Raw genomic sequence first — 13,354 nt, 5'->3', positions numbered from 1 at the left:
AAGGACACTGCTTTTTTTGTTTGTTTGTTATGTTTCTTTTTTTAGTTTTTGCCTTTATTAATAGCGGGCAGTGAAGACGCAGACAGGAAACAAAGGGAGAGAGAGATGGGGATGACATGTAACAAAGGTCCCTGGTTGGAATCAAACCAGTGACGTTGGGGTTATGTGGTACGCGCAGTAACCTTTCAGCTACTGGGGTACTCCAGTGGCCTGTATTTTTAAACCACATATCCTATGTTTTCTTAATGCATTTCTTACTTCAAAATGCCTGACCACGAAATCCTGAAGGAAAACTGACAAACGTCTGAGGTTTCCTCTTGGTAGCCCACAACCAAAAAGGGGAGGACTGCTTCTTCTTAGTGGCTGTGATTGACAAAAGTTGACTTTTACGGCTCTGATCTCTGGCAAAGATTCTCACACTCCACAGATACTGGGTTCATTAGCTTACAAGTTTTGCTTGGTTGTGTTCAGCTAAGCCACAAGGAAGAAAAGGAAAATATCAAAACAAAAGACAGAACTTATGCCAAAAGTGGAATTCTTGCCACGAGTGTTTTGCAGTCAGGTTATACACAATAATGCATCAAAAGCAAAAAGTGATTTCCCAGTTGGTGTTATTTGCTGAGAGGAAATTGGGGTAGAGTTCATGTTTCATATCTGCTGGCAATGGAGGAGTTATCAAAAGTCGTCTCCGGCAACCACAACATCACATTAAATTGCTTCTCTTCCCCTTGGCCACATTGCCAGGTTTGACTCAGCTGTTTAAGTTTGATGATGAGGGGATAAAAAGAGCATTGTTCAAATGGAATGAGACAAGACTTTTTTATTCGGAGAGGGGAGCGGATTGAGTAGCAGATTTGTGAGCAGGGACTTCGGAAAATTGTGTTTTTTTGCCGCCGATTTTATCAGAACTAGACTGTACATCTATAAAAACAGTTATTAAAGTAATAGAAAATAGATCCATTTCCAAATTTCAACTTTTTGCCATGACAATATATCAATGAAAGACGCATTTTACAGCTGACAACATCTATGAGAGGAAATGAGAGATTAGAACAGAAAATTATTGCGTTAAAAAAACCAAGGACGCCAAAGAGCAAATTGTTGACAGCTGTAATAGATTAAAAAATACAGCATAATAGAATAGACTAGTTAAAAACTGTGCAACTCTCTACCAAATAGACCGCTAGATTTGCCAGACAAACCATCATTTCACTGTTTTACCTCAATTAATTTCAGGCCCTGCTTTCCAGATACATCCTGCTAACCACCATGATTTTCCATTAAACCTACTGCCTTCAGCTCCCCTACGGTACCTTGCCAGGTTTTATTCAGTTTTAATGGATAAGATGTCACTGAACCATGAGGGAAGTAGCTGTGTTTGGGAAGGCAAATTACTTCATACCATGACCACTTATGCAAAATAAACAGAAAAAGTCTGCTGATTATTTAATTCCAATGGAAGCAGCTCAATGATTGCAAAAAAAAGAAAAAGCAGCAAAACAGGGCTGATGTCAAATCTAAAAAAAAAAAAAAAAAAAAGAATTGCCCTTTGTTCTAAATCCAACAGTTTGCGTTGCCAGATTTGACTCGGGAGATGCTGGGAGCTGCTGAAACAGCAAGGAAACGGAGATTTTTGGAGGATGATGGTTAAATAAGGACTCCCCTTTGCTCTAATTATCTGTTTTTCTCCACACTTTTTTTGGAAGCTGTTGAAAAGTTTATAGCATAAGTCTGAGCGCCACATTGGGACATCCCGTCTCCTGACCGTGACAAAAACACATATCTATCTGGCTCCAAATCGGATATCTAATCTCTTGATGCCAATAAATCGGTTTTGCTCCTTGTTGATCAAAAGCCAGACCTATTATACATATAATAACCAGAGGTCTCCAATGAAGTGTAATGAATACATCAGGACTATTTTAAGCCGCTGAATAGGTGTTGAATTTGTTCAAGTCTGAAAGCTTTTTGGGAAACAGATCTGTTTTTCTCTCCACTCACTGTTCAAAAAAGGCTGCTGAAAGCTTTACGGGCTTGAGCACCAGATTGGGATGTCTGGTTTTGCCTGAGGGACGGAGTGATGACAGCATTGTTCAACCAGGGCTCGAAGGAGAAGAAATGTTCTCTGCACTTGCCAAGTTCACCTACAATAATAATTTGCTTGAGTCGAAGCCAATAGATGTCCAGGCTTTGTTCCTTCATTCTCAAATGCTACGATAGGTTTAGGAAAGTTTTTCCTTTCTTAAGAAAGAAGTCCTCCGTTTACACATAAGATTGGTTGTTTTCAATAATTGCATTGGGTGTTTGTTAAAAATGCTTCATAGCTACATAAATGCATTTTTGAAGCAGATCCCCAAACACTGGCAGGATTAGTACAATGTTCATCCAATTAAACCGCTTACTTGTCAACTTTGGTACATGAATCTGGTTCTCATTTTAAACTGGGCAGCTACCAAATGTGAGTGTGCACAAATATATCTCTTAATGAAGTAAAGGCTCAACAGAACTGGACCAACATATTTTACCTCTAACAGGCAAGTGATAGACTTAGCTTGGATTAGTGCACCTGGTAAGTTTTTCTTATCTCACTCTGTGTTTACTATGATCAATCATATGATGGTTAAGTTTTATGTGTTACATATTAATTGAAAACTGCACCGCACTAGAAGCTGAAGTGAGATCCAACTTTGACAAGAGAGAGCAGAAAAATGGAAATAAAAAAAAAAAAACACCTCACACTTTGTCTATTCCACACTGAAGCAGTTTGCATGGTTACTTAGGAGTCCTTTAAGAAATTCTTGAGAGCTGTTTTGACCATGTCAATAACGTTTTACGAGTATAATTACAGAGACCTCAACTTAAAACACATCATGACTTTCATGATGCTGCATGCCATGAAGACATATTCCAGTATAAAACCATAAAAAAAACAGACTTTTCTGTGACCACACACACTTTGGTCAGTGTTTGCAGCCTTTTTGCCAGCCTGCAAAATGTTGCTAAATTCTGCAACTAGATTCAATTGTATTGATGATACAACTTATTAAATCAGCCACTATGACTCCCACAAGTGGCATTAACTCCTGATTGAATTAAGTCTGATATAATAAAAACAGATTTAAATCATTGGGGTTTTTCCCCCTTTTTTTGATGGAAAGGTGCCACATACTTATGGTTTTGGAGTCTAAGTGTGGCCGTTTACTACATGCACGAACATAATAGCTGGTAGTGCTAATGAGAGGCCAACAGCAGGAACAGCAGCGGCGTTAACCACAAACCAAAATGAGGAATTGAGTTGCCGATTTGTTATTATTTCCTGCATGAATTTCCAGGATAGCAACACAATAAACAGCATTCTGCTAAAGCAAAGAAAGCAAATAAATAAGGGGAAAAGAATATTTATTTATTATATTTGTTTCATGTGATAAGTGAGAAAAACATGAACTGATAACGTGAAAAAAGAAGACATATGTAAGAAACAAAGACATAAGAGGAGGAAGATTTAAAGTGAGTGAAACTGAAAGACAGAGGAGACAAAAAGAGACAGATGTTTGTTGGTGTTTACTAGCCAGCAGTGGGGAAACAATCAGGTAAACTGAGACCAAACTATTAATTAGATCTGTGGTGGGATTTTCTGGAAGTGAGTCGACACTTGTGCACAAAAACAACGCAGCTGCAGACCAGCTGAGCACACGCACACACACACACACACACACACACACCAAAAAACGACCATCAGCACCACCACTAATCCCACTTCCCTCCGTGAGATAATCAAGATCCCACTACAGATAATCTTCGGGGAATATCTTCCAATCTGTCTCTCTCCAGCTATCGTCATATCGATCTCTCCCTTTCTTATACTTGAAGCTGCCAAAGAAAAACAGCTATCCCTCAGGAATTACAAGTAGCTCGCCAGAAAGATTTACATCATACAAGAATCTCCTAATTACAGTAGGAGTCAAGCAGGTGGTCTTCAGATAAGTATTCCCACTATGACAACATGACAAACTGGTTTGAGAAAAAATACAAAGTTCAACTTTCTGTGTTTAAATGTTCAAACTCTAAGAAAAACACGAACTTTCTTTGAACTTTTTTTATCTGGTTTATCTGACTAGAAGTCATCCATTAACTGGACAGGAGACAAAACCAGAGCCATAAGGGTTCATGGTTGCGTTAGCTGAACTGTGACCCGGTGTAACCTTGTGGAAGACTGTCCACTATGAGCACAGACGTTGACATAGTTTTATTATTTTCATATTTACCAATGACCAACATCAAAGACATTCACTTGGTTAATTTGCACGCCTTTATATTATATGACCAAAAGTATGTGGACACCTTTGTCTACATCTTAATCTTACGGCATCAAATTTTATTTCAAACAGTCTTACGTGGCAGAATTCGACTGTTGCGTCCAGAACACTGAACTTAACCTCATCCAACACCTTTGTGATGAATTTTAACACTACCAGACCTTTTCACCCAACATCAGAGGCCCCACATCTGTTTTGCTCCTGTGGCTGAATGGGAACAAATCTCTTCAGCCAGGTTCTAAAATGTTGTAGTAAACCTTCCCAGAAGACTGGAGGCTGTTGAAATGAAGCTGTTCCACCATTTGAAGATGATTAGCTAAACTTCAAATAAAGATAATCTGAGTACAAATAAAGTGTTACCCTCAGTCATGTAGCAATTAGTCTAACCGGGACAAAACATCCTTATCTTCAACACTAACATCCTGGTAGAGGCGACGGACAGATGAAACAGATCAGAGGGTGAAAGAGGGTAAAGGTGATATTTCAGAATGAAAAAGGAAAAAGGAAACCTTCATAAATCTCTTCTCACTGCTGACGGCTCTGTCATTAGTGGAGACCCCCTCCTGTGACGCAAATACAAAACACACATCCACATGCATGAGCATAATTTAGGGGGGCATAAATATAAAATAATCTTTTAATTCTTTTTTTTTTCTACTGAAAAATGTCATTTAAGGATTCTGATGTCTTCATTTCTCACAGGCATGCATGTTCTCAGAGCCACACACGCTGCAGCTCTGCACTCCGTGACCCCATTAGACGCTCAGATGCTCTGTTGTTGTATGACAGGACATGTCCTCTCTCTCTCTGTGGTCTCCACAGCTGCACAGACACCTGCTTGTTTCAACTCTATCTTTCCGTCTGACCGACACTTTCCAGACTGTTAGAAATTCCATGTTTTCACCCAATGGGCAAAAGCCAGGAAGCCGGCCGCTCCCAGAAAAATAAACAATCTAATTCAGACCACTTTACATTATTGCAAATTGCAGATTTGATGCACCTCTAAGCCCTTCTGACGGCAACCTATGAGCGTGCAATTTCGTACAGGAATGCGGGAGGACTCATAAGTTATATCATGTATCACATTTTATTCAGTATAATGCCCTCACAGTATACAGGATGCACTGTTAGTCACTCACAACTCCGCCCTTTACAGCTGTAACCGTGTTTACATGCTGAAATATTCCAACATTCTGCTACAAAGAGAATTCCTCTTTTCATCCTGCTCCACATTTCAAGCTAGACTCACTCAAACCATCCACAGCCAGTCTGACTGTTGACCTTCAAACAGCTCTAAAGGAGCAATTGGGAATTTAGAAGGAGACTTTCTTCAGCTTGTGAGGGGATAGAAAGTGAAGAAATGCTAAAACACTGTAAGAAGTCCAATCACAACTTCCGCTTCCGAACTTAAGTGCAACAAGGGAGCTTGACCTATGACCTACTGTAAGTTTGGATGCTCAGCAAGCTTAAGACTACAGCAGTAACGTGTCAAAAATGATGCATGGAAGTAATTGGATGGATTGCTGGGGTAGATAATACATTTGAAATTTGAAAAACATAGATATAGATGTTTTATGCATTGTTCTACCTAATTAGCATTAGCTCTTGTGCTGTTACATTATGAAAGCATGGACAGATTACATGCCAATAAAGCAGAGGCCCAAAGGTCAAAGGGTCAGTGGGTCCTGGCCTCTGTGTGAAGTAATTGTCCTCATTGCAAAGTGAAAGGGCATAATGTCTGAAAAACTGAAGGCTCAAGGATTTGCTTTGAGGCTGTCACAAGAAAGAATCCATCATGACTCCTTCAAAGTGAGCGTTTATTCCCTCAAGTTTTACAAAGCACATTTAGTTTAGGTTCAGTATTGACGCAGTGCAAATGGGGCCTCAGAATCTGCTGAAAGAAATCATAAAACTCTCCAACTGCATGGCCACTTGACCACCAAAGACGGCAAGTGGGAGTGGGAGTTTTTAAAACACCCATGCCCATGAGCCCATTATTTCATAATTCATCCATGTATGAAAGGCAATACCGAAGCTGGCATTTGCAATTGCTGTTCCATCTGGTCTGCCTGACTTCCAACATTATAATGGCAGCCAAGCAGAGAAAACAGTTGACCTCATCAAACAAAGTGCTCATGTGGTATAAAAGCTCTTTGATGGCTTAAGCTTTGATTTCATTGAGTGACAACTGATGTTCAGATAAAGAGGAATTAATTAGAGGTTAAACAAAGACATGTTATCTCAAATTTGTTAACAACACACTATCAAACTTTCTCACAAAAACTGCTGATTATGATGAAAAGCTGTTGGTATTTAGAAACAGTATTCAGATTATGCCGCTGTATCTGTTAACAAGGTCATTATAAATTAACCTGTGAAGGTTTTTTTCAACAACAAATTATAAAACGCTACAAAAGACGGGGGGTCAAGGTAACATTTGACGTTACCGCCTTCCCACAGAGAGACTTTCCAAAGCTCAACACATCCTGTGTTTGTCTACTGGGTTTCATGCTTTGAAGAGAGTCATCTATCTCATCTAACACCGTCTGTGCTCCCACTGTGTCCATGACTTAAAATAGTGGTTTGTTTTGTCCAGGACAAATTTAGTTATTCCTGTTTACCCTACAGGATAGCGCATATGGTTTTAGTTTAGGGTTTGTTTTGGTTTAGATTATTCACAGATACAAGTGTCGAGGCCCGGAGCCTGTGGAGCAGCTTCTCTCAAACTGTCATGTCTGCAGAATCCTAAGTCATCTATTAAATTTGACAGTGAGCTCTTTACTGCTTTGACATCGTCTTCTGTTTCCTTTTCAAAGTTTTTCCATCGGTTTATCCAAACTCCTCATCAAGTCACAATAACAACAAACTGCATGACAGAGAAATTAAATGGGAGCCAGATGAAGATAATAACAGGTGTCATATTGGACCAAATTTGGCATCTGGTGGATGTCAAGAGGAATAATCTGGAATGCAGAGACATGTGCACCACACACACATACACCCTCCAGTACATCTTGAAGCAGTTTGAGCTTGCTGACACATGAAAGTGTAAATGGCCACAAGAAGTACTTGTGTCACTGTAACAAACAAACAAACAAATCCATAAATATGGATGCAGTGAAATGATGAATTAAAAATCATTTCAGCAGTCTCCAATGGCAGGACTTTTTTTCCCTGAAGGTTTAATAACCTCATGATAGACATGTCAACTGCATGCTCCTAGAACATTATGGCATTTTTTGCTGTTTGGTGGCAATGGAAATGATGGGACATTTGTAGAAGTTAATAGCAGATAAATGGGCATATTTTTTACACCTAACGTTTGCTCAGTTCTGCATTTGTTGACTTATTTTTTTATTTTATTTGTCCAACTGGTTAAAGAGACTAAGAATCCTGATGTGTCTTGCCAAAAGTGTACTTGAGCCAAAACAGATTTGTTATGGTTTTTGCATTCAACAGTAAATTACTTATGCATCCAAACATCTGCTTAATGTCTGAAATGTAAACTCATACTCATACAACCCACTTGTGCATTTGACTCAGGAAACGTAAACACATCTGCATGGTTAAAGAAAACATCTGGCCACTCTTAGCATTATGTGTAATAGCATAGTGATATCCCTTTTTTTATTGGTTGGGTTTTTTTTAATGTGGTGACAGCTTTGGTGCTCAGAGCTCATTGGAAAGACCTGCATAACTTCATGCGTCTCAAGCACAAAAAAAAAAGAAAACTGTTCATGAACTGGATATAAGTTGATGCACTTTTGTGTTACATGATGTGGTGGATGGAAATAAAGTGTCACAGAATAGCCAGAACTTTATATGTTTTTTTTTCTTGCTCATTCATGAAATCATTGTTGGATGTGACTGAGAATCTTACTGTACTGGAGTTGAAATGACACTTTATTTAAAAGATGACATATTAACTCTGTGCAGGGCTGTGGTCCCGATGACCTACATCAAACTGAAACCAAACCAAGGTCTTGTTAAGTTGAAATAGATGCGGTAAGTATTGTGCTTTGGAGAGATTTACACTGGACTATTTCCTTAAACCCAAAGTCTTCTCATTTCAAGTGGTGGACAGATGATGAATCTACACGTATTATTGATAATTAATGCAAGTAGCTTATGGATTTTCACAGACAACGGTGAATCCATAGATTAGCCACGTTCAGCTGGACTTACAATCAATTTTGGATGAATTTGACGTTAGATAAAAAGTTTATATTTTTGATTTTAAAAAAGGTTTCTGTCTATTTTATAACCATTGCCTGTAAGTTTTCTCCACATCTTTTGTTTGGACACAGCATCTTCTTGTTCATTTAGAAATGAGCACTCTTTCTCTCTCCCTAATGCTTTCCAGAATTTGGAAAAAGACATTGTTTCAACTTTCAAAAACACAGAACAGTCACTACAGCAGCCAAGCCCACAACTCAGAATTTCAGTCCAATACACCAAATGACAAAGACTTTCTATAATATGATATATAAAAACTGTTTAATGACAGTTTGCAGCAATATTTAATCAGTCAATACCTACTTTTAGAAGATGCTTCATATTAACTTGAGCTAATGGTTTATGACTAACTCTTGCCATAGCTATTCTTGATGTTGACCAGAGTGAGTCACAGGGTTTTGAGTGTAAGAGATTCCCCATTCATAAATCAACAAAACATGCTTAGTCATCCAACTGTGAGCCAATAATTAACAATCACACCCAAATCTTCCTCTTTAGACCAAAGCATTCATTTATAAAACTGACTGGTTTCATTCCAAAGTAGAAACATTTTGGGAAAGTTGTGGTATTAAATTAATCTTTCTTCGCTTAAAAAAAGAAGCTGTAGCCAGTATAAACCACCAGTTCTGTTGTATAAAAATTGTTGTGTGGAGAAGGACCAAACAAGCCAGTTGGCTTGTTTGTGACATGAGGATCCTGTAGTGGCTTGACCCTCACAACAGCAGGAAAATGGAAAAAAATGAGGGGTGGAGAATTGAAAGAAAAGAGCAAATGTACTCAGTTGACCTTCCCTGAACAAACAAAAGATAAAAAGAAGAAAATAATGAGTCCTGCCTTGATAGTAGACCAGATTGCGTTTAACTTTAAAGTCAATTAAAACTGTGTGCATCAGTGTTTATTTTCCAAATGGTATCCATTTAGTTTAGGGATGAATTTATTCAAATGTACTTGAAGTCCATCTATGACTCAAGTGATTCGAAACAGCATCGACATGTATGAAGTCAGTCCAGCATGTTTACGACATCTGTGTTGGTAATGTAAACCATTTAACAAGTTTTCAGCAACACCCTATATAGACTTATACTGATCGCCAAGGACTTGCATCATATCGTCTTTGTCTTTCTCATCATCATCATATACATTATCCTCATCACCACTCCCAATGTAATCATCATAACCACATTCTCTGAGACTCACATCATCATCATCCACATCATCTTATCATTATGCTTAATAGCACAACTGCGTTCTGGTTATTCATGTTGTTCCATCGAGCTAATTAAGAGCATTATTATTTGTGAATAATTCCCATGTGTATAGCAGATGGAGCAACAGGAATGAGCTGCATGTTTGTATTTGTGTATTCTTTGTGTAGGTGTGGTATAGAGGCGTATGCAAGCGTGTGAGTTTGCACAGTACAACGCACAATGAGTGTGTGAGTGTTAAATTCATTATAAATTAACTGCTGATCCACCTGTGCACACCAGGCTGGTGATGTTGATTTGTATACTATGTTTGTTTACATGTTGCTCATTAGTAAAGCTTCAAAGCAGCTAATTCCCAGAAGGAATGCTTTTATGATCACTCTGTTGAATGAAGACCATAACTATAGCACAAAGGGGTATACTTAAGCTTAATCACATCTGGATCCTTCACAACTGGATTCAAAGCCAATTTATTGCTTTTTGTGGGTTTGTTTACTTGTTTATGTAGTTTATAGACTTGTTTATTCATTCATTTACTCATTTATGTGCCCATTCACTCATTCAACCCCTTTTCTGTCAAATAACATTCGCTCACTCATTTACTCCCTGATCTAACCATTAATCCATCCATCTGATTATTCATTAATTCATTCACCCATACTTTTGCTTAGTCAGGAACCTTCTGAAAACTTCACCCACACATGTGTTAATTAACTCATCCATGCATGACTTTACTAGTTTATTAGACAATTAACTTTCTCATTAATTTGTCCAGTCATTGTTTCACTTTTTGTCATCATCTCTGAATCATCAGAAAATGTGCGTTACTAAGTTTGTAATAAATCTGTTCCTTATTTACAAATGTGTTCGTGGACCTAAAATCTAGCCTGCATAGTCATAAGACTCATGAATAGAATTCATTATTCCTGTTAAATTGAAAGTATGAGTCGACAAGAGAGATCCCATGAATGGAAGATGAGTGTCCTGCCAGCTCACTTCTGCTGCATCCACCTAACGACATCAGGATACACTCGTAAAAGACACAGTCGAAGGAAACAGTGTGCACTACTTCACACTGAGGAGAAGAATTATATCAGCGTCATTTCAACAAAACGTGCACAGAAATGTGAATGTTGCCACAGCGACAGCTCTGTTTTCAAGAATATTTACAGCCTGGAAATATTTGTCCCTGGTGCTCTTTCAGGCAAGCCAGCCAATGTGCGCGTGCACACTCACACACACACACACACACAAAGCTCTTTTTTTCCCCTTCTTGAAAAAAATGAATCATGGCAGATTATGAATATGGCAAAAGCACAAACAGAGAGAGTGAGAGAGAGAGAGAGACAGCCTCTGTAGGATCTACAGTAGAGGAGCATTAAATCAGACTTTAAAAAAAAAACTTTTATTTAGAAACACTGACATCAACCCAACTCCACCCACATCTTCACACAGATTCATTGTCAAGTTCTGCGGAGTTGCAAACATTAATTTCACACATTTAAAACTTATTCTGAATCAAATCTCATTCCTACAAGATCGTATTTTAACCCTAACCTAACCCTACACCTTATCTTGAAACTAGGGACAGTGTTTTATTGCAGAGTGGTTACACTTTTTAGCCACCAGCAGCCAGAGTGGTGTTTAATTGAAAATGTCAGACTTTGACAATTAAGCTCCGTAAAGCCACACTAGCTAGAGAGACCCCCTAATTATTTGACTGGGTCCAGACAATGCTGCTTTTGTGACATGGAGGTCCTTGAGGAGATCATAGGTCATGATATCCACACAGACACACACACACACACACACGCACATACGGCTACAAATGCCAATCTGGATTCCAGCACACTGACGGAGGCGGTGATGGCATATTAGCCTGTCTGTCTGAGGAGCAGCATGAAAACTAATAAAATGAAGCCCGCTGACATAATTGACATCGACCTTCATCTCTGACGAGCACCTTCCAAGACACACACTCAAAAGTCAGTAGCTACGGCATTACATCACCTTAATTATGTGGTGCTACTGATTGCAAAGCCTGTCTGTCAATGTGCACATTGTTTCCAACTGCAATGGAAAAAGAAAAAGTCTGCAGTTCTTTCAGCGCTAATTGGTAACATGTTTAAATGCCTGATTGATCCATTAATCATGGAAAAAAAAGTCTAGGTTTGAGCTGTGAAAACAGTCTGCAGAGACAGAAAAGCACTACACAGGGACGCAGAGAAACGTATCAGTCGAGAGGATAATTGAAATCATCATACAGCCCAGAAGCCGACAGGTATCTCCTCTCATGCACTGTGATGTCATGTAGCAGTGGTTCCAAAAGTGGAGGTTGGGGACTTCCATGTTTTCCTCATTGCATTGTTACCACCCTACTTGCAGTATAAACAGTGTACAATGACTCTGGACCCAGGGCAGTCCGACATGAAGCATCCCATGGGATTTACTGATCTTATCAGATGTGGGTCTAATGCAAATAAGCCGTCAAAACTCAGACTGAAAACCCCTCAAGACTTTCTCAGGGTCTTTAATATATAGACACTTTAGTAGAGAGCCAAGATGATGAGCAGTGAATGCAGGAAAAAAAAACCCTGGAATTGCTTTGATGTTACTGTCGTATTATATCATAGGGACTTCAAATGTTGATTTAAAATGTGCAACTCAATATTGACTTTACAGACTTTATTTTGTCTCTCTGAATAATATATCACTATTTCCATATGACTAACTTAATTAAATATGTTCATAATGTCCTAAAGTAATAGTATAGTATTCATATTATCTTCCAAAAAGAGCACACTGGCCTTGCTGTAATATTTAAGCACTTTTATCAGTGTAACTCTTATTACATTCCTGGACAAGAGTGCAACAGTTTCACCATTCATATTCAGCAGATGAAAACTCCTGAGCCAGCAGAAAGTTCACCAACAGCAAAAAGAAACACTTGCTCCAGCAACATGCAATCAACAGACAGGAGAGGGCACATACCGTCCAGTAGCTGATAGGCAGAGGAACGTCGGCAGCAGAGCCGGAGGACTAGTAGAAATAATCCAACAAACCAGGGAGGAATGCTGCATAAAAGACAGAACTGAAGAGTGAGAAAACAGTCTAAAAAGTTGACTTAAAATCAACTTGTTCATTCATAAACACAGTGCCTTTCATTTACCGTGAAGTCATCTTCAGTGACGGTGAGCTTAGATCCAAACTAAAGTCGTCCTGTTCATGTGTGATAGTGATAGTAAAAGAGGGAGAGAGAGATGGAGCCCACTCTGCCTCCCTCTCACACACGCTCCAAACTAAAAGCCTCTGACTCTCCTCCTCCTCTCTTGCTCTCTCTCTCTCTCTCTCTCTCTCTCTCTCTCTCTCTCTGGTTCCCAGTCAAACAAAGGCAGCTCAGTACGTCGGGACTCAAGGGGCCCCCGCAAAGCTGAAACCCGACTCCTCGCGTCTCCCTCTACGGACCACCGCTTACTAATCCAGTCCTCCCCTCAGACATCACCACCCCAGATACAAATTAACACACTCCAGTTAAGTCGCCCCCCTCCCCCCCGTCCTTTGCTCCTCCTGCTCCTCCTCACTGGTGTGGTTTCTCTC

The 13,354-nt window shown here is 39.2% G+C and overlaps 1 protein-coding gene across 5 annotated transcripts in view; it reads right to left on the bottom strand.

Annotated features, from left to right (window-relative positions):
• Positions 1-13,354, bottom strand: part of LOC121888432 (collagen alpha-1(XVIII) chain-like) — a 70,192-nt gene that overhangs the window by 47,398 nt on the left and 9,440 nt on the right. For 3 of the 5 annotated variants that reach the window (XM_042399924.1, XM_042399926.1, XM_042399928.1), the window contains exons 1-2: positions 12,927-13,250; positions 12,749-12,831 (exon numbers count right to left, since the gene is read on the bottom strand). The exons of 1 other annotated variant lie outside the window; for it this stretch is intronic. In XM_042399924.1, coding sequence (XP_042255858.1) covers positions 12,749-12,831; positions 12,927-12,937 — 94 coding nt within the window. In that variant the 5' untranslated portion in view covers positions 12,938-13,250. Of the gene's footprint in view, positions 1-12,748; positions 12,832-12,926; positions 13,251-13,354 lie in introns of those variants that run through there. One more of the 5 variants, XM_042399927.1, reaches the window with a different exon arrangement.

This window comes from Thunnus maccoyii, chromosome 21, assembly GCF_910596095.1.
Source record: "Thunnus maccoyii chromosome 21, fThuMac1.1, whole genome shotgun sequence".
Lineage (NCBI taxonomy): Eukaryota > Metazoa > Chordata > Actinopteri > Scombriformes > Scombridae > Thunnus > Thunnus maccoyii.
This window is presented reverse-complemented; position numbering and strand designations above follow the sequence as displayed.